Source organism: Microcaecilia unicolor, chromosome 1 (assembly GCF_901765095.1).
Source record: "Microcaecilia unicolor chromosome 1, aMicUni1.1, whole genome shotgun sequence".
NCBI classification, from domain to species: domain Eukaryota; kingdom Metazoa; phylum Chordata; class Amphibia; order Gymnophiona; family Siphonopidae; genus Microcaecilia; species Microcaecilia unicolor.
The window spans coordinates 123,617,058-123,639,097 of record NC_044031.1 but is presented as its reverse complement, the minus strand read 5'-3'; the positions used below and the strand labels follow the sequence as shown (position 1 = coordinate 123,639,097).

Below are 22,040 nucleotides of genomic sequence, written 5' to 3'. Positions count from 1 at the left end.
CATGTCTGTTTCTAGTACCTCATTGTCCTTTTCATTGCTGCAGGTCCCGATTTGCTTCTGTTACCTGTTGTACTTCTGCTGTCTCTTGCCCTCTCTCTTCCAGGCCTCTCTTGCAATTTACTTTGTTGAAAAGGCTGTGTGATATGCTCATTCTTTTTAAGATTGGTGATCATAGTAATGAGATCTGAAATAAGTGCAGCTTTTTTAAAGGTCTTTCTATCATTGTTTGTATTCTGAGGTGTTAGTTTTCCCCAAACCTATCCTCATTATGCATTCTCTGTATTTCTCAGCACAAGTACTGGAGGGGACTTGGGAGCAAAGAAGAAGAAGAAAAAACAGAAGAGAAAAAAGGAGAAACCAAATTCTGGAGGTACCAAGTCTGACTCTGCATCTGATTCCCAGGAGATCAAAATCCAACAGCCTTCAAAAGTGAGAACTTAATCTAATAACTTTTGTGATTTTCTTCGCAAGCTAAGATTGGGCATTGCTATTTAACAGGTGATTTAAACTATTGTTGGTGATTCTCTGGTGGAGAAGACCAGAACAGCACCCTGGTGCTAGAAGGTAAGCACCATGCCATTTTAAAGTTGATTTGGTTTTGCCATCCTGGTAACTAATTAAGGTCTCTGCTCTCTACTCCATATTAATCTGCTGTGATAGTAGGATATTGCCTGAAAGTGTTTTCTCAGGGAGACAATACAAGTGCAGTAAAATATATTCATGTTTTAAGAATACAAATTCAGTGCTCTACAATTCTGCTGTATTGATGTTATATAACATGCCTCCTCCCCCTCCCACTTGTTTTAATATTAGTTTTTGCTTTGTAGCTGTGATGTACCATTACATTGGGCAATGTTTTAATATTAGTTTTTGCTTTGTAGCTGTGATGTACCATTACATTGGGCAATGTTTTAAACTGCCATTTTTGCAGAATGCTAGCAGTTGGAATGACTTCAAGTATGATCACATTTTAAATACTAATTGGATGACAGCAGGTTGGACTATGCAGTCTGCCGAGTATTTGTCCTCTCTGGTTTTCTACCACTTTGTGTAGAATACGAACATATTTAATTCACACACATAAACACCAGCTCCCCCTGCTATTCCTTTTACCTAATCTCTCAGTCCTGTGCTACTGCTCTCTGTTTCCCAAATATGTTTAAAAACCTTTGTAGTGCTGACCTCCATTGCTTCCACTGGAAGACTATTCCAGTCCTTCTTTTCCTCTTTAGTTTTACAAATCTCTTACTTAACCCAACATTCAACCCCTTTCCATGTCCTCTCACCAGATGCTGCAGCAATCCAGACAGCTACCAAGAGTAGTGAGGCCATTATCCAAAATACCTAGCTTCCCAGTGCTGGCCAATGTTAGGATTCTAACAGTGGCTGCGCCATGCAGGCTATCCCAAGGTATCCATAGTGTCCTTTTTTGATTTGCATTCTGATTCCTTTTTAAAATTCCATGACTGAGCATTCTACCTGTTGCCCTCCCTGCCACCTGCTCTTACTGCTGCACTCTCTCTGTCCCAAGCATATTTAAATTATGTAACAGTTTCGGTTGCCATTACCTCTGTAGAATATTTCAGGCATCTATTACCCACAAATAAAGCAGTATTTTTATGATATTTCATCTGAACCTTCCATTGGACAGCTTCATTTGATGACTTATCCTTATTTCAGCTTTCCATGTGTTCTTTGTTAGCGAGCAGAATGAATCAGCCACTCAATTAGGGCTGTACCGATTCAGTTTGGCCAAATAGCAATTTAAATTTGAATACAAATAATCTGGGGCTGTACTGTGCTAAATCCTACTGAAATAAACACTTGATCTCTGATTTCACATTACTTCTTTTATTATTGTTAATGCAAAAGCTCAGTGCCCATTCATATTTGGTATTCAACTGACTATACTAAATCAGGCCTATGTGTACTCGCACATAGGTAACGTAATCCTGCGTTTCCTAGTCTGCAGCTTATGAGAAGCTGAAAAGAGCTCTGTGGAGCATGAGACACATTCCACCGCTCATAAGCAAGTGCCTTCCCTCCTGCCGAGAGAGAGTAGTTACCACAGTTCTTTTTTTACCGTGGTGAGGAATGGCTGCTCTTCACTGCTCGGTCCATGGTGAGCTTTTTTGTGCCTTTGCGGCGATTTGTTTGTAGTGACTTTTGTGTGCCCATGTTCGGGTTTCCTTTCCCTCTTCCCTTATTGTCTTAGTTTCATTCCCCCCCCGTTCTAAGTTTCCTTTGTTTAATGCGTCAAACTGCTTTTTAGGCCTTGACTTCAATCGGGCTCTTCCGTTCTTTTTTTTTTTTTTTTTTTTTTTTTTTTTTTCCTGTGGTGCCTTGCCCCTTTTTTATGGCACCATCGCTTCGTTTGATTTAGCGTTGGAGTTTTTCCTTCCAATCCCACTCAAGTTCCCAGTGGCTTCAAGTGCTGTACCCACTGCAGTCGGACCATCTCTGGCAAGGACACCCATTCTTGGTGTCTTCAGTGTCTAGGGGCCTGATCATAGTCTTAACTGTGTCCTGTGTCTTCGTATGAAGAAAAGAACCCAGTTGACCGGAGAGGCTCAACAGGAACAAATCTATGGAGCCCGGTCCGAATCCTAGCCATCAGCGGTGTCTGCATCGACATCAGGAATTGCATCGGGAGCATCGATGCATATGACTGCTAGACTGTGGACACTGGGAGGAGTAGTGCATCGAGTGGGTCTCCACACATTTCGATGCTGACTGCTGTGCAGGGCCCCCGACCCCAAGGCGACATGAGGATTCCAAGTCCTCATCTGCACCGAGGAGCCTTCGAGCAGCTTCGAGCGAAGGCCAAGAAGCATCAGCATCGATCTGCATCGACGCAAAATGCCGGTAGTTCTGGGGCACTGAGGGATTTGGCAACTAAAAAGTGGTGGCACTGGGAGGACCACTCCCCCTCCGCACAAGAGGTGCCGGTGCGGAGCTCTCTGAGCAGCTAGGGCCATCCTCCCATCTCTACCCCAGTGGCTCTGCAGTGTTCCTCTGAACAGGCGCCCCAGCCTTTCGTGGCGTTAGCCCTCGATGAGCACATCCATGCCTTGCTCCTTGAGCTGCTGGCTGGCTTCTTGCAACGGAGTGCATCAGCACCGGGGGGTGCTTGCACATACTGAGCCTTTTGTTGTGGCCCCGCTTGGCCCTCAGCCTGCGGTGCGGCCTGCGACGCCGGTGTCTGCTACCCGGGCTGATAATCCCTTGACGTCAGTAGAGGAAGCTTCGCTGGAGGCAAGATGGGAGTAGACTCTTCGATGCCCCTCTCGAGGACATCATTCCTGTACATCGAGGCAGGCTTGGTCTCAGCCCTCCCATGAGGAGGTTTGGTCTGATACTGATGAGGAGCGCTCTTAGGGGGCGGAGGAGGTTGAGTCCTATGGCATCCCCCGAGAGTCTTTCCTTTCCCTCTTTTGTCAAGGAAATGGCGGCTGCCATTCCGTTTCCGTTGGAAGTGGAAGATGAGCCCAGGGCCAAGATGCTTGAGGTCCTGGACTATGAGTCTCCTCCTAGAGAGGCTGTGACTGTACTGCTGCACAAGATCCTGCAGGATATTCTCGTGTGGAACTAGGAGTCCCCTCTGTCTGTTCCAGTACTGTCCAAGAAGATTGATACCATGTACCAGATTCACAGCACCCCTAGGTTTGATGTGCCTCAGTTGCCTCATTACTCCCTTGTGGTTGAATCTGCCCTCAAAAGGGCCAGGAATTCTAGGGACTATGCTTTGGCACCCTCGGGCAGAGAAGCTAGAACATTTGGACTCTTTTGGGAGGAAGATGTTTCAGGCCTCTATGCTCGTGTCTTGTATACAGTCGTACCAGCTCTTCACTAGCACTTATTTGCGGGACTCGGTGCACAAGATGCTTGATTTGGCTGATTCTCTCCCTCTGGAGAAGGCCGAGTCGCTTCACAAGTTAGCCATGCAGCAGGAGGCGTGTCAAGTTCTTGGCCGGGACGCTTACGACACTCTTGATTTGGCATCCAGGATCTCTGTCCAAAGTTTAGCGATGTGCAGACTCTCATGGCTGCATGTCTCTGACTTGGAACCTGTGGTTCAGCAGAAGTTAGCGGATGCCCCGTGCCAGTGGGATAATCTTTTGGGAGAGAAGGTTGAGGAAGTCGCTGACCAAATCAAGAAACACGCTGATACCATCTCTCTCCCGCCGGATGCCTTCTGCATCTGCCTCCTCCTCTAGGAGAACTTTTGGCAAGTCAAGAAGGGGTACCTATTACTCACAGAGGCGTAGGTATGTCACCTCCTCTCGCCCGCCTTTTCAGGCTCAGCCCCGGTGTGCTCGTTTGCATCAACAGCGTGCACCTAAGGCCCCTGCTGCTCCTCTGTCAAAGCAAGGGACGAGCTGCTGTTCCATTGTCCATGCCAGATGACTTACCAGTTGGGGGGAGGCTGAAGTTTTTCTTTGAAAGTTGGCCCCTTGTAACCTCTGACAGGTGGGTTCTTCAAATAGCCTAGCTAGGATATGCCATCAATTGGCGTCAAACCTCCAAATTGCCCACTGAGAGCTCATTCCTTCAGCTCTCAGCACAAGCAGGTACTTGCAGAGGAAGTCTCAGCCCTTCTGAAGGCCCATGCAGTCGAGCCCATTCGAGGAAGGGCAGGGATTCTATTCTAGGTCCTTCTTTGTGCAAAATAAGACATAAGAGCCCTGAACAAATTCCTGGTCAAAGAAAAGTTCAGGATGGTTTCCATGGGCATTCTTCTCCCCATCATTCAAGAGAACGATTGGCTGTGCTCTTTGGACTTAAAGGATGCCTTATACACACATTCGGATACTTCCAGCCCACTGGAAGTGTCTGCGATTTCAGTTGGGAACACAGCACTTCCAGTACCATGTGTTGCCATTTGGCCTTGTATCAGCTCCCAGGGTATTTACCAAATGTCTAGCAGTAGTCGCAACGTCGCTATGCAGACTGGGAGTCTCATGTGTTCCCTTATCTAGATAGTTGACTGGCAAAGGACATATATTGGAGTACTGTTCGGGTGCTCGAGCTACTAGGATTCGTTGTTGGTCTTAAACTACCCCAAATCCTATCTACACTCTGCCCAGCAATTGGAGTTTATTGGAGCCCTGCTTGATACGCAGAAGGTTTAAGCCTTACTCCTGGGGCTGAGAGCAGAAGCTCTAGTTGCAACTGGCTTCTCAGGTTTGTACCTCTCAGCAGGTCACAGCTTGGCAGATGTTGAGGTTCTTGGGACACATGGTGTCCACAGTTTGTGATGCACATGTGAACTGCTTGGTGAACCCTAGCTTCTCAGTGGTGTCAAGCCACTGGGAACCTGGAAGATGTCATCCAAGTGTTCTCTGAGCTGACTCTCTCCCTGTTATGGTGGACCATTTGATCCAATTTGACTCTGGAACCCCCATTCTAAATTCCTCAGCTGCAGAAAGTGCTTATGACAGATGCTTCTCGCCTCTGTTGGGGAGCCCATGTAGACGGGCTTCATACTTAAGGTGCTTGGTCTGCCCAGGAAACGGATCTCCAGATCAATCTCCTGGAGCTTCGGGCTACTTGGAACACTCTGAAGGCTTTCACAGATCGGCTGTCTCACCAAATTGTACTCATTCAAATGGACAATCAGGTTGCAATGTATTACATCAACAAGCAGGGGGGTATGGGTCATGCCCTCTGTGTCAGGAGGCCATTCAGATGTGGTGTTAGGCTTTGTGGCATGATATGCTCCTTCATGCCACTTATCTGGCGGGCAAAAACAGCCTGGCCAACAGACTGAGCAGGGCCATTCAACCAGACTAGTGGTCTCTCAACATGGGCAGTGCCCGTGAGATCTTCCAAGCTTGGGGTACCCCCTCAATGGATCTCTTTTGCCATTCACAAGGTCCCTCTGTTCTGTTCCAGGCCCATGACAGACTAGTGTCAGATGCCTGCCCCCTTCATTGGGGTTCATGATTTTTGTATATGTATTCTTCCATATCTTCTGTGGGGAAGTCTTTGTTGAAACTCATAAGAACTTAAGCGTTCCCATACTGGGACAGACCGAAGGTCCATCAAGCCCAGCATCTTGTTTCCAACAGTGGCCAATCCAGGTTACAAGTACCTGGCAAGATCCCAAAACAGTACAATACGTTTTATGCTGCTTATCTTAGATATAAGCAGTGGATTTTCCCCAAGTCCATCTTAATAATGGCTTATGGACTTTTCTTTTATGAAGCTATCCAAACCTTTTTTAAACCTCACAAAGCTAATTGCTTTTACTACATTCTGTCAACAAATTCCAGAGTCTAATCATACGTTGAGTGAAGAAATATTTTCTCTGATTTACTACTTTGTAGCTTCATTGCATGTCCCCTAGTCCTAGTATTTTTGGAAAGAGTAAACAAGTGATTCATGTCTACCTGTTCCACTCCACTCATTATTTTATAGACCTCTATCATATCTCCCTTCAGTCATCTTTTCTCCAAGCTGAAGAGCCCTAGCCATTTTAGCCTTTCCTCATAGGGTAGCCGTCCCATCCCCTTTTATCATTTTCGTTGCCCTTCTCTGTACCTTTTCTAGTTCTGCTATATCTTTTTTGAAGTGTGGTGGCCAGAATTGCACACACTAAGCAAGGCTATGGGACAGTTTTTATTATTAGCATTTGTATAGCGCTACCAGATGCACGCAGCGCTGAACATCTGACACAAAGAGAGTCCCTACTCAAAAGAGCTTACAATCTAAATAATACAGACAGTCAAGACAGATACGGGGGATGAAAAGTAATGGGTAATGAAGTAATAGGTGATGAAGAGTAATGGGTGAGAAGGAAGGAAGGGACAAGGGGAGGGCAATTGAGTAGTAGCTAGGAGTTAAAAGCAGCAGTGAAAAGGTCTGTTTTCAGCATAGATTTGAAAACAGGTGGGGACCATGATCCTGATCGCTCCTTACTGGCCTTGACGGATATGGTTCCCTCTTCTTCTGGAGTTATACTACGAGGAATCGTAGAGATTAGAGTGTTTACAACCCTCATCATGCAGAACGAGGAGTCTCTTCTTCATCCCAACCTCCAGTCTCTGGCCCTCGCTGCCTGGATGTTGAGAGCCTAGAATTTGTTTCCTTGGGTCTGCCAGAGGGTGTCTCCCGAGTCTTACTGATTTCCAGGAAAGATTCCACCAAGAGGTGTTGCTCTTTTAAATGGAGGAAGCTTGCTGTCTGGTGTGAGGACAAGGCCCTAGATCACACTTTATGTCCTACACCAATCCAAGTTTGGTCTCAAGAAGTTAGGGTTCACCTCGGTGCAATTAGTGTTTATCATCAACGTGTAGAGGGTAAGCCCATCTCTGGACAGCTTCTAGTTCGCTTCATGAGAGGTTTACTGTTCTCAAAGCGCCCTGTCAAACCTTTGCTTGTGTCATAGGATCTCAATGTCATTCTCACCCAGTTGATGAAAGCACCGTTTGAGCCACTGGATTCTTATCATCTGAACTACTTGACCTGAAAGGTTATTTTCTTGGTGGCTATTACCTCATCTCTCAGGATTTTGACTCGTAACCACTTGTAACCACTCGCCTCCACCTACCCTCCTCTCTTCCTTCCCGTTCACATTAATTGATTTGATTTGCTTACTTTATTTATTTTTTGTCTATTAGATTGTAAGCTCTTTGAGCAGGGACTGTCTTTCTTCTATGTTTGTACAGCGCTGCGTATGCCTTGTAGCGCTATAGAAATGCTAAATAGTAGTAGTAGTAGTAGCTTCAGGCCTTAGTAGTGGATGAATCTTACATTGTTTCATCACAACAGAGTAGTCCTCTACACACACCCTAAGTGCCTGCCTAAGGTTGTGTCGGAGTTTCATCTGAACCAGTTGATTTTCTTGCTAACATTTTTCTCTGACCTCATTCCATCCTGGCAAGAGCACCTTGCACACCTTGGACTGCAAGCGAGCATTGACCTATTACATAGAGTGGACTAAGCCCCACAGACGGTCCACCCAACTATTTGTTTCTTTTAATCCCAACAGGATGGGGGTCACCATCGGGGAAATACACAGTCTCTAATTGGCTGGGAGATTGCATTTCTTTCAGTTATGCCCAGGCTGGGCTGACCTGGAGGGTCATGTCAAGGTTCACAATGTCAGAGCCATGGCTGCGTCGGTAGCCCACTTGCGGTCAGCCTCTATTGAAGAAATTTGCAAGGCTACAACATGGTCTTCGGTTCACACATTCACATCACGCTACTGCCAGCAGGATACCCAAATATAACAGTTGGTTTGGGCAGACAGTATTGCAGAATCTGTTTGGGTCTAGAATCCAGCTCCACCCCCCCTAGGCCCATTATTTTTTCTGTTCCAGACTGTACTTTCACATAGTTGCATGTAGTTTCAGGTTGATCTGTGTTATGTCCTCGCTGTTATGAGGCCCAGTTGACCAATGGGGTTGTTTTCATTGAGCCTGGTAGCTAGGGATTCCTTATTTGTGAGAATACATAGGTTGCCTTGTCCTTGGAGAAAGTGAAAATACTTAACTGTTGCAGGTATTCTCTGAGAACAGCAGGCCTTATATTCTCACAACCCTAATGCCTCCCCTTGGAGTTCTCCTTTATTTTTGTCTGTCACCTGTGCTGTAGTATTTGTACTGCTGTAACTGCGCTCTCGTGGAGGGTGGGGAAGCACTTACGCATGTGTGGTGGAGTGTGTCTCGCGCTCCACAAAGCTCCTTTTATCTTGTCATACACTCTGGACTGGGCAATGCGGGATCGCGTTATCCATGTGTGAGAATATAAGACCTGCTGGCCTCGGAGAATATCTGCTACAGGTAAGTATCTTCGCTTTATTCATATTTATCTGAATAGTAAAATATGCTATTTGGTGCAGCTCTACACTCAATTGGGTGAAGTCATCTGACAGCTTCCAACAGACTAGCTCCATCAGAGCTCAGAAAATCTTAAAAGGGTTTTCTGAGCATGCATGGGAGTCCTTATTCTGCAGCCCTCCATGGGACAGTTTGTCTATTTGTGAAGAATATTAGTTTCCTTGCATACTGATCCTATCCCAATGACATCAGTGCTGGAATTTCCGGGATCACTCACCACTGCTTCAAGCTGATTTTGCTAGCCAGGCACCTCTTCTGCAGTTTTGAGATCCTTTGGCCTGAGAACAGTTTTCTTACTACCTTGTGCTTTGGCAAGGTCCTCTTTGGTCTACAGCAGCCAGCACAGTGGAGTTATTCAGCAAAATGGAAACATCAAATGTCTTCAAGTGTCCAGTATATTCTATAAGTGAAGGCCAGGAATTCTTTCATTTCGGGTTGCAGTATTTGTAACGGTCCTAGGAATTGCCTGAATAATCTTAACAAGAAAAAGTCAGTGGGGTGGGCTACCCTCAAATGTTTTTGACACACTGCCTAGAAATACCTCACCACATGACACTTTTTTTTTTTATCCCTAATTCATACAAAATATGAGGGACAGCATTTTTTAAACTTCAGAGGGAAAGGATAAATGTATTCACCATTGTGCACTACATTGACACTGAAAGAAGCTGTGATGGTACTTGTGCACAAACACTCCAAGAAGAGCAGTTAAAGATGTCACAAACCATGATATAGGGGTTCTGTCAGATGAAAGCTGTACTTAAAATGTGTAGTCCAATGACTACACCATTCAGTAATGGTAGAATCCACTTATAAGAAGGGCAGACTCTGAAAGACCACTTTTGCACCCCCACCTAGGAAAGATTCCAAAAGTCTGAATCTCAAGACAAATAATGGTAGCCAGTACCTTTTTAGAGCACTTATATGGCTTTAAGCACCTTGGCACATACTGTGCAGCAGTAGGGGGCTAGGATATTTGCATGGCTTATGTCATGTCTCTGGGAAGATGTACATGATAGACTGGGGAATGTTCCATGCAACAGTGATAATATGTTGGAAAATAAAGCAAATGAGTTGGTAGATTATGATTAAAGGCCACTGTTCCAAGTCTTCAGACCCTCATCTGCCTCAGCAAAGCAATCCCACATGTTTAGGAAACAGTTCTTCCCTTATAGAAGTCAGTTCTTTCATCAGAGGATGAGTTACTGCCCATACCAAAAGCAGCAGCAACAAAGAGCAGAAGTCTCCAAGACCCCAACATGAGGGTTAGAAGATACCCATGATGCCGCCTTAAACTACATGCAGTTTTTGAAAATAAGTTTAGTAGTACAAGTACTCTTCCAACACAGAATTCAATTCTTACATGAATCCTGGCAATCAGCAATGGTGGGCAAATGGGTGTTAAAAATGGAGTTTCAAGGATATTGAGTTACATTTATGTCTGGTACCATTAGATTGCTACATTCAAATCTTCAGATTGGACTCTTTCCAACAGGGTTACTGGCAGGAGAAGGTGAAATAAGTCTTTTCTAGAAAATCCAGTGGAGTATGTTCTGTAATTTTTAATTCTAGAGAACTTCTGGGTTGAGGGCAATATTGGACCTGAGAGATCTGAAAAAATACCTGGCCCATGAAAACCTCAAAATGAACTAATTCAGTGGTTCTCAAACTTTGGGTTGTGACCTCAAATGCAGTCGCACAATCCTCCTTTAGGGTCGCAGTGTCAGCCGCCTTCTGAGTGTGGAACCGCCCCTCCCCCAAACTAATACTTGTGGCAGCAAAGCAGAGCATCAAGTCCGCACTTTCATACAGCCACATGCTGAAGAGTGAGCAGCACAGGTCTGGCAGCTCTGCTTTGCTGCCTGCTGTTGTCACCACCACTGCCGTGGTCCTGCTCCCTGGGTTGACTGATGCTCAGCCACTGTCTCCTGCACGCCTTCCCTAGCTGCTGCTGGAAAGCACTGCTGTTGCTGCTGTCCCTTTCCTGCCTCTGTTGACTCGGGCCCAGACACTGTCCCCTGCGAGTCCTCTGCTGTCTGAAAGCCCTAGCCCTGCCACTGGTGCTATTTGCGTGGCTGCCCAACACTGAACTTCCACAGGTATCTGGATTTTCATCCTTTCTCTCCACCTGCTGGCTTGGCTAACATTGAAAAGGTATGGCAAAGCAAGTGTGTGTGTTTGGGGGGGGGGGGGTGGTTGGCTCAACTGATATTAAAGAGGTACTGATGGAGAACCTGGGGGTGGGGGAGGGGATGGCTCAGTTCACTTCGCTGATCTTAAAGAAATGTGAAGAGGAGGAGGGCAGTTTGGCTGATATTAAAGAGGTACGAACAGAAAAAGCTACTGGGGAGGTGGGAGTTGGAAGTCAGCAGGAAGGGAAATGGGACTTGATATACCGCCTTTCTGTGGTATTTTGCAACTACATTCAAAGCGGTTTACATATATACAGGTACTTTATTTTGTACCTGGGACAATGGAGGGTTAAGTGACTTGCCCACAGTCACAAGGAGCTGCAGTGGGAATCGAACCCAGTTCCCCAGGATCAAAGTCCACTGCACTAACCACTAGGCTATGAACAGGGGTGAAAATTAAATGGGTTACAGTCGAACAGGGCTAGTGTGCAGGGGAAGAATGTAATTGAGGGACAGGAGTCAGATCAGGTAGGTAAGTCTAAGGGAGGAGTATGATTAAGGGGGGCATGAACCTGACCAGGGAGTAACGAGAGTAACACTTGTGCCTAATGGAGAAGGAGCTGTTTTGAGTGGAAGGCATTTAGTAATGCTGTTATGAAGGATAAGATGGTATGGTTGCTCTGTTAGTCCACTTTAAAGGTTAATAAATAGTGCACTAAGATATATTTCTTTTTATTTCTAACAATATATTTTTGACTAGCCTTTGACTGCCGTAATCACCTCCTTCAGGTCAGAACATTATGGAAAGATGACAATATCAGAAACATAAAAGTATTCCAGTGAAAAGAGGAAAGGAAGGGGTGGTGTGGTGAGAAACAGGGAGAGATGGATGGGTGATCAGAAGGTGACAAAGTAGTATACTTCTATGGATTATAATATAATAGGAAACCAGATCTTTAAGTTCTTTCTTGTTGGTGTTGAAGTATTATTTTACAAGGTTAAACGGTTTTTATTCAGAATCAAAAAAACAAACCAACATTGAACAGCTAAACAATAAGATGAAACAAAAACAGCGAGCAATTGCATAACAATAACCATGCTTAGCATAATAATAAGCAAAAAGTCATACAGCAAAGAGCCGGATAACTTATGATCCCATTTTTTTGTGTTTGTGAAAAAACTCCTGCACCCTCCTCTACACTATCCTAGTTTCCTTTTCAAATTTTATTATAGGCAAGATCACCGCTCTCTCCCCAATCCTTCTGGAACCCATATCTTAAACTTACATGAAGATGTCCTGGCGTCTGGACTGTTATAACCCCAGGATAACGTCCAGTATTCCCAATCCACCCTCCCTTACCCAGGCAGAGAACCCCCAAACAATCCCTAATATAACAGTACCAACTTAGGAAACAATCTGAAACTTGTTTAATACTGCGCCGTTTGCTTTATGGGAGGTAGTTTGCAAATAACAATTCCAGATAGACATGAAAGCCCTTCTTCCCTTTGGGGAGTTCCTAACAGCCCTTGCCTCCCATAACATAAAAGCATGCAATCTGTTTCTCCAATACCAAAAGGAAGGAGGCTCCTCTTGCATCCAATGCTTTAAGTATGCACATTTTCCCCAATGCATAAGCTTTACTCAGTAATAAGCGCACATTTTTATCCTAGATCCTATATGCCTCCCCGTTATTAAGCAGAACTCCCTTCATGGAAAAGACTACACAGTGACCAAAAAGAATCCCTAAGTATCGATGGAGCAATCGCCAAAACGCTTGAATGCCACTACATCGCCAGAAAGTATGAAAAAAGGTATTGTCACCCGGCTGACATTTGGGACATTGACCAGTGGGCACCCAACCTGCTCTAGCTGCCTGATATTGTGATATATATGCCCTGTGGAGTATATGGTATTGACTCTCCTGAAGTTCCGCATTTCCACCCTGCTATGGAATAGCTTTAATCAATTTTAGGAGATCCACCCCCTTTCAGTTTGTGCCCAGTGCCCTTACTCCAAGCCTCCATAAGAGGACCATACTCCCGGGGAGGGGAGAAGTGAAATCAGAGTAAGCTCTATTTAAACCTGATACAGAAACTTGGCCAAAAACATCACCTTGCAAAAAATCTCGAATTTTCTGACCCAACCGCATGTGTACAACCCCGTGATCTAAGCTAGTATAGTAGTGGTGCAGCTGCCGATAAGCAAAATAGTCTTCATGAGTTAATGAAAGCCTTAAAAAAAACACCTTCCTCATTAAGAAAATGCTCGATCAAAACTATTTTGTCCAGCCATCTCTTAAACTATCCGTGCTCTAGCCCTGGTGGAAAATCAGCTTTACCCCTACATGGCAATAAATCACTAATATTTGGGTTCTGATTCCAATAATTCAGAAGAGTCCACCAAATGCCTCTCAATGGTTGCAACAATACACTCCCACAACAAGAGCGAGGCAAATTTTTCAGCTGAGCATGCAAAAGAAAATTCAAATGCCAAGGTGTGAACAATTCCTGTTCCCAACGCGTTGGAGTATACTGCTCAGTACCAAACACTACCTTCCTCATGTAATTTCCTTTCCGCGAGGGCGGGACACAGAGGGCAGGGAAGCGACAAGGAGGCAAGCCTTCCTGCTTACTGTTTTTACTGCTGCTGGTTCGCGCTGCGACTTCGGTAAATAGAAGATTTGCAGGGGGCAGAACGGAAAGTCAGGGAGCTGAGGGCCAACAGGTGAGCCAGCCCTCAGAAAAAAGGTGCCAGTACACCGTACCAGCGTGTACCAGCACAAAAAAGTACCGAAGCTTCCTCCTACTTTGAGGTTGTGAATGCTGCTTCTTCATCACCTTATAAGCCTGACTGACACAGAAAGTGAAAGATCTGAGCAAGGAATCAAACGTAGATCTTCATATGGCCATGTGCTGCACTGTCACTGAACCACTGTATATTCTTATTGGTGATATATATAGATATTTATATATATATATTTTTTTTATTTTGCAGAATCCAGCCATTCCAATGCAGAAGTTGCAAGATATTCAGCGAGCTATGGAGCTTCTCTCTGCATGCCAGGGCCCAGCTAAGAATCTTGACGATGCAAGCAAACGGAAATACCAGTTTTGGGATACGCAGCCTGTACCGAAACTTGGTGAGTTTTACATAAGGAAGATCAAATATTTTAAACATGACTGTTGCAATAAATTTATAAGAGTATCTTAACTCCAAGCAACATATACATTCAACAAATAATTGGCATAACATTGGCTCCTTCAATATCTTAAAACTCATGTACTAATCACATGGGAGCAATATCTGTGCAATGTGAACCCCCTTCATTCCACTATGCTCGTACCCCTCCTTCATTCCTCCCTTTTGCCCAAGTAATCTTCCCCAGCTTTTTTTTTTTTTTTTTGTTTGTTCCCAAGTTCCCCTCTGCCCCCACCAACTAAACAAGAAGAGAGAAGGTCCTGAACCTTACCAACCCCCCCCCCCCCCCCCCACACACACACACACTTATATCTTAATCAGTTTGCGGTCGGTTCCCAAATTTTTTAAATACCTGTGCTCTTTTAATCCTTATGTCAACTTTTCATATTTCAAAATCTCTACTATTCTGTTCTCAGTCATAGTGGGTGCCACCTCTTTCATCTCCTGTCTTTCCCCATTTTTGCTGCCAACGTGAAAGTTAAGCAACCTTATATTTGAAACCTTTGACATCAACTTCAGGATTCTTATCCAATAAACAGAATATCCTTCCGTAGGTCCAGCTCCACTCGTCATATCCAGCTCCATTTTTGTTCCCAGAATCTCCAGTTTTTTGGACACTACCACCATACATGGAGAATGTATGGGTAGAAGGGATCATTTAATCCATAGCGAATCGGTAGGGAACGGGAATTCACTAAGGAAAGGGAATGCAAATGAGCTACTCATTGTAGCTCTGTTGCATTCACCATTACCTCGGTAGCCAGTCGGAGAATCAGGACGTCCCATTCGGTTATGCTCCTCTTCTTGGGTCTCTTCAGCCAATCAAAGCGCATCTAGCTTGCTGGTGTCAGCTACACGCACTTGGATTGGCTGAAGAGACCTGGAAGAGGAGCATAATGGAAAGGGACATCCCAAACTCCGGATCGACTCGCAGGTCCCCAATTCCCTTCTCCTCGCTGCTACAGAAGGTGAGCAGTGCCGGGGAGACAAAACTTAAAAAAAAAAAAAAAAAAAAATGATGCTATATATATATTTTTTTTTTTCTTTTTTACCTTCTTTTTGGGGGCCCTTTTCCTTTCCGATTCCCTCACAGGAGCCCTAACGAGAGGTGCAGACCTCACGTTAGGGTTTCCACGGTAAGGGAATCAGAAAAACGGTAGTGCATTTCATTATAATGAGCTGCAATGGTACTGCAGCTCATTATAATAGCCTTTGGATAATTTGCATTCCGTTTTCGTTGCCTGCTACCGTGACAGGAAAAATGCCCTTGGTGCATGCCCCCGGTAAACTACTTGCGTTTTAAACTGCCTAGAACCATTTAAAAACGCAAGTTGTGGGCTTGTTAGGTTTTGTATATCTGGCTCTGAGTCCCTTATCTGCCTTGAAGTGCTGCTTCTGGAGTCACCTTATGCAAACTGCAGGTTTACTATTATCAGGTTAAAGCTTCTAAAGTGTGGCATTCCTGCATACTTCCTTAATTCTGCATTTTACTGTTAACTACTTGATGTGTTTCATTCTGAAGGAAGCAAATGCTCTTGGATGTGGTAAAAAAAAACCAAACAAATCACACACACACACTTGCAACTTGATGGGTTGTTTGTTTTGGTGCATGCTTCAGGGAGCTTTTATCTAATTCTGAGTTTGATAGTGGCAATTTGTTCTCGCACATGAGGAAACATTTCTATCAACTTGGCTGTGCCATTCCATGCAAGTTCCTTCTTGCCACAATTTAGTTTTCAGTTCACCATTTTCTTATACGTTATACTGTTGTTTCTATAGCAGCAAGCCTTCTTAAGTGACCTTTTTATCCTTTCATTAAGAATGTATTCCTCTCCTACTGTTCCTCTACATTTTGCAGAGGCATCGTGTTTTTTGTCAGCAGCCTACTAGGCAGTTCAGCTTTTCTTTGCGGTTGCAACTGATTTTCAGCACCCGAGTTTCCTTTTTATAACACGGGTTTGAATGCCTCATGTAGCTGTGCTTTGTCATTTGTATTGACAATGCCTCAGTATTTAACAGTAGGCTGTTTACCCATATGAACTCCTTTGTTCCTTTCTAGCAGTTCAGTGGCACATACTGTCAGACTTCACAGTATTACATTTTGCATCTTGTCTGCATATCTTCCTTTGTGTATGTTCTTTATTAGCTGTCACTTGCCCTGCTAGCATGGGTTGTCGGTAGTACCTGGGTTGTTCTTGCCCAGAGCTTTGTGGTGGTAGCCTTTTTACTTTTTGGCTCTGTTTCTTTTGTCAGCGGCAATTGTATTGTTTGGTCCACAGTTATATGTGGGGCTTATTAACCGCATTTGAAATAGAGCACATTATGTATCTTTCTCCCTGGAGCTTTCAACACCACTTCCATGTCTTGTTTTCAGATATGTGCCATTCCTTTCTAAATGCAGTTCTCATTTATGCTTTTTATTTCCTCTGTTCAGCCTTCAGTATTATCTATACTCTGTAGGCTGAGTGAAAATCTCATTAAATGGTTGTTAGCCTCCCAGCCACACCGCAGTCATTCAACTGTGTTTAACTGCACAGACTTGGCTGCCTTATCCTTGAAGGCTCAAATGATCTGTCCTCACAAGTTAAACCATGCTGAATACCACCGTTTCTATCTGTGCTTAACCTACATAGCTACTAACGTACTTCAACTCGGTCTCTTCTTTGCGCTTCCTCAAAGAATCTACTCCAGGACGATGAATTACTGAAAGATATTCCCATCCCCACCAGTGCTGGCTTTCCGACAGCCACCCAACTTAAAACACAAGCTAATTAGAAGTAAGCTCCCAACACAGACTCAAAAAGAAAAGAATGGCACACAACCTTGCAATATATCCAGCTGCAAGTTATGCCAAAACATTTCACAGGACCCCACAGTCATTCACAAAGGAAAAATATTCAACATAAAGGAATCCTTTACATGCTCATCTTCCAATGTGGTATACATCATTCAGTGTAAAAAATGTCACGAATGATGCTATATTGGAGAAACAAGCCAGATGCTAAAGACAAGATTTAATTTACGTAGACATCTCATGAAAGATGCCAGTGCCAGCCAGGATTCCACTCCTGTGGGGCAGCACTTTACAAAACCAGAACACTGTACCAGTGATTTCATAGTAAGAATCCTGAAAGGTAACTTTAAAACAATACAGGAACGTAAGACCTTTGAAGTCAGAATGATTAAATATTTTGACACCCACCAGACAGGACTTAACAAAGATCTGGGTTTTCTAGCCCATTATAAACCATAAAGTTGTATTGCTCTGTTTGTCACCTTCCTCTCACCTATCCACCCCCATACTGTTAGACTGTTACTGAAATGCTTTGATGTTTCACTTATATATACTGTCATCTACCAACACTTGCTTATTTCCGATCTGACGAAGAAGGGCAACCTTCGAAAGCTAATCAAGAAATGTATTAAGTTATGTCCAATAAAAAAGGTATCATCTTATTTTCTTTTCCATGTTTTATTTTGTTTATTAATATTGATTACCTTTAAAAGTGGACTAACACAGCAGCTACCACACCTCTCTACTCAGGAATTATTAGGAAAAGGTAGATGTGAATCGCTTGTTTACTGTTTCCAAAAATACTAGGACTTGGGGTCACACAATGAAGCTACAAAGTAGTAAATTTAAAGCAAATCGGTGAACATATTTCTTCACTCAATGAGTAATTAAACTCTGAAATTCGTTGCCAGAGAATGTGGTAAAAGCAGCTAGCTTACCAGATTTTTAAAAATGTTTTGATAATTTCCTAAAAGAAAAGTCTATAACACATTATTAAGATGGACTTGGGAAAATCCGCTGCATATTCTTGGGTAAGAAACATAAAATCTTTATTTTGCTGTCCCTGGGGTCTTGCCAGGTGCTTGTGACCTGGATTGGCCACTGTTGGAAACAGGATACTGGGCTTGATAGACCTTCAGTCTGTCCCAGTATGGCAATGCTTAAGTTCTTATAGTAATGCTATGTAAGAATATTTTGCTTTAGTCAAGTTTGTTCTTGAAATAAAAACCAAACCAGCTGTTACATTGGGTTAAGTAGTCCTGCAGAATGTTTGGTGAATAGAATCCAACTCCATTGTCCTAGGCCCATTCATTTCTGTCCCAGACTGCAACATCACAACAGGAAGATTTAGTTCTTTAGAATTATTGGCTGTGTTGGCCTTGCCATTGCAAGTCCCTGTTGGCCAGCATGTGTTTTCAATGAGCCTGATAGCTAGGAATTGCTATCTGTAATAATCTTTCATCCTGCTTTTCCTCAAAGAAAGCAAATTTACTCACCTGTAGCAGATGTTCTCCGAGGACAACAGGACATAGATTACCACATTCCTTCTACCTCCCCTTGGAGTTGTATTTTTATGCTTTTTTAATCCAACTGCGGGTCCAATTTGAGTAGAGCAGGTGAGAAGACACCTGCAAATGCCTACCAAAGGGTTCAGGAATATTCTGAACTAGGGCTCCATCTGTGACGACATCCATTTGTGGTAATCTGCCCTGCTGTCCTCGGAACACCATACTACAGGTGAGTAATATTGCTTTTAGGTGGGCTTCTAGATTTGGCCTTGCTGATGGAAATCCAGGTACGCATGGTGACGACAAGCATATTGCAAAATATATATGGAGGGGCATAATCAAAGGGGACGCCCAAGTTTTTCTGAGGACGTCCTCGCATGATGTCCCCGTAAAGGGGTGGGGAAACCCGTATTATCGAAACAAGATGGACGTCCATCTTTCGTTTCGATAATACGGTCGGGGATGCCCAAATGTGCAAATTTAGGTCGACCTTAGACTTGGTCGTTTCTGATTTTCAGCGATAATGGAAACCGAGGACGCCTGTCTCGGAAACGACCAAATCCAAGCCCTTTGGTCGTGGGAGGAGCCAGCATTCGTAGTGCACTGGTCCCCCTCATATGTCAGGACACCAACCGGGTACCCTAGGGGGCACTGCAGTGGACTTCACAAATTGCTCCCAGGTGCATAGCTCCCTTACCCCCCCAAAACCCACTACGCACCACTGTACACCACTACCATAGCCCTTATGGGTGAAGGGGGCACCTAGATGTGGGTACAGTGGGTTTCTGGTGGGTTCTGGAGGGCTCACATTTACCACCACAAGTGTAACAGGAAGGGGGGGGATGGGCTTGGGTCCGCCTGCCTGAAGTGCACTGCACCCACTAACACAAGAGCTCAGTAAAGTAATGCAAGAATTGGATACAATTAAAGCAGCTTCTAGGACTGCACAGAAAAATAGCTTCTCACCACTCCCTCAAAGAATAAAACCACATAAGAACAGATGGTTCACAGTAGGCTCAGGCAGACTTCGTCATGTGACACAGAAGCATCCGCCCGCACAAGTGTTGCCCCTAAAGAATTCTTTTGCTCCATTACAGCACTGTAATGCTCCTGAAAATAAAACTGAGGCAGAGGAAAAAGCAATAGAGTTGGAACAAAAAGACATAAAGGTACCCAAAGTGAAAAGACACCCCCAAATCACTAATGTTGAAACACATACCAAGAAAAATAGATGGAAAGCGATGGCCACAAATGCTCGTAGTCTAAGCAATAAAGTTCATGACCTTCAAGCCCTGATGTTGGAGGCAGACTTAGATGTTGTTGCAATCACAGAGACGTGGCTCAACGGTTCCCACGAATGGGATGCAAACATACCAGGCTATAATCTATTTAGGAAGGATAGAGAGGGTCGTAAAGGTGGAGGAGTAGCTCTGTATGTGAGGAATGATATCATGGCAACTGAAATGACAGGGACCTGGGGAAAAGAAGAAGCAATATGGATCACCTTAAAAAGAGAGGATAGAGCCTCTGTCCACGTGGGTGTTGTCTACAGACCCCCGACACAATTAGAGGAACTAGATAAAGATCTGATCGCAGATATTCAAAAATTAGGAAAGAAAAAAGAGGTTCTGTTGATGGGAGATTTCAACCTGCCGGATGTAGATTGGAAGGTTCCGTCTGCCAAATCGGAAAGAAGTAGAGAGATCGTGGATGCTTTCCAAAGTGCTCTGCTCAAACAGATGGTGACGGAACCCACGAGGGAGGGAGCGATGCTGGATCTGGTACTCACAAATGGGGATAGTGTATCAAATGTGCGAGTGTGTGCACACCTGGGAAGCAGTGACCATCAAACGGTTTGGTTTGATATAACAGCTGAAGTGGAGGGCGGCCACTCTAAACTCAGTCGTGGATTTCAAGCGTGCTGACTTTAGTAAAATGGGGGAATACCTGAGGAAGGAGATGATGGGCTGGGAGGACGAACATGAAGTGGAAGGGCAGTGGTCCAGGCTGAAAGAAGTAATAAATAGGGCCACAGACCTTTATGTAAGGAGAGTAAATAAAAGCAAGAGGAAAAGGAAACCGATATGGTTCTCTAAGCAAGTGGCTGAGAAAATAAAGGCTAAAGAGTTGGCGTTCCAGAAATATAGAAAATCTCAAGAACAGGAACACGGGGAGGAATACCGGATGAAACTGAAAGAAGCCAAGAGAGAGGTACGTCTGGCGAAGGCGCAAGCGGAAGAACAAATGGCTAGAAATGTAAGGAGGGGCGACAAAAATTTCTTCAGGTATATTAGTGAAAAAAGAACGACTAAAAAGAGAATTGTGAGACTAAAAGATACAGCGAACCGCTATGTAGATAATGATGAAGAAAAAGCCAATTTGCTAAATAGATACTTTTGTTCTGTTTTCACAGAAGAAAATCCTGGAGAAGGACCGCGAGGGACTGGCAAAAGTACACCTGAGAATGGAATGGATATAGCACCGTTCACGGAAGAGAGAGTGTATCAACAACTTGGAAAGCTAAAGGTGGACAAAGCCATGGGACTGGACGGGATCCACCCCAGAATATTGAGGGAGCTCAGAGAGGTCCTGGCGGGTCCTCTTAAAGATTTGTTTAATAAATCCTTGGAGACGGGAGAGGTTCCGAGGGACTGGAGAACGGCGGAGGTGGTACCTCTTCACAAAAGTGGCGATAGGGAAGAAGCTGGAAACTACAGGCCGGTAAGCCTCACTTTGGTTATTGGAAAAGTAATGGAAGCCATGCTGAAGGAAAGGATAGTGAATTTCCTAGAAGCCAACAAGCTGCAAGATCCGAGACAACATGGTTTTACCAGAGGGAAATCGTGCCAAACGAATCTCATTGAATTCTTTGATTGGGTAACTGGAGAATTGAATCATCGACGTGCTATAGACGTAATCTACTTAGATTTTAGCAAAGCTTTTGATACGGTTCCTCACAGGAGGCTCTTAAATAAACTAGATGGGCTGAAGATAGGTCCCGAAGTGGTGAACTGGATTAGGAACTGGTTGATGGACAGACGAGAGAGGGTGGTGGTAAATGGAGTTCGCTCGGAGGAGGGAAAGGTGAGTAGTGGAGTGCCTCAGGGATCTGTGCTGGGGCTGATTCTGTTCAATATATTTGTGAGTGACATTGCCGAAGGGTTAGAAGGTAAAGTTTGCCTATTTGCGGATGATACTAAGATTTGCAACAGAGTGGACACCCGGAAGGGAGTGGAAAGCATGAAAAGAGATCTGAGGAAGCTAGAAGAATGGTCTAAGGTTTGGCAATTTAAAATTCAATGCGAAGAAATGCAAAGTGATGCATTTAGGGAGTAGAAACCCACGAGAGACTTGTGTTAGGCGGTGAGAGTCTGATAGGTACTGAGGGGGAGAGGGATCTTGGGGTGATAGTATCCGAGGATCTGAAGGCGACGAAACAGTGTGACAAGGCGGTCGCCGTAGCGAGAAGGTTGCTAGGCTGTATAGAGAGAGGTGTGATCAGCAGAAGAAAAGAAGTGTTGATGCCCTTGTACAAGTCGTTGGTGAGGCCCCACCTGGAGTATT

General features: G+C 44.4%; 1 protein-coding gene across 3 annotated transcripts in view; it reads left to right on the top strand.

Annotated features, from left to right (window-relative positions):
* Nucleotides 1–22,040, top strand: part of NMT2 (N-myristoyltransferase 2) — a 114,055-nt gene that overhangs the window by 16,168 nt on the left and 75,847 nt on the right. For all 3 annotated transcript variants that reach the window (XM_030199932.1, XM_030199941.1, XM_030199949.1), the window contains exons 2-3: nucleotides 291–429; nucleotides 13,971–14,115. In XM_030199932.1, the coding sequence (XP_030055792.1) occupies nucleotides 291–429; nucleotides 13,971–14,115 (284 nt within the window). The remainder of the gene's footprint in view (nucleotides 1–290; nucleotides 430–13,970; nucleotides 14,116–22,040) is intronic.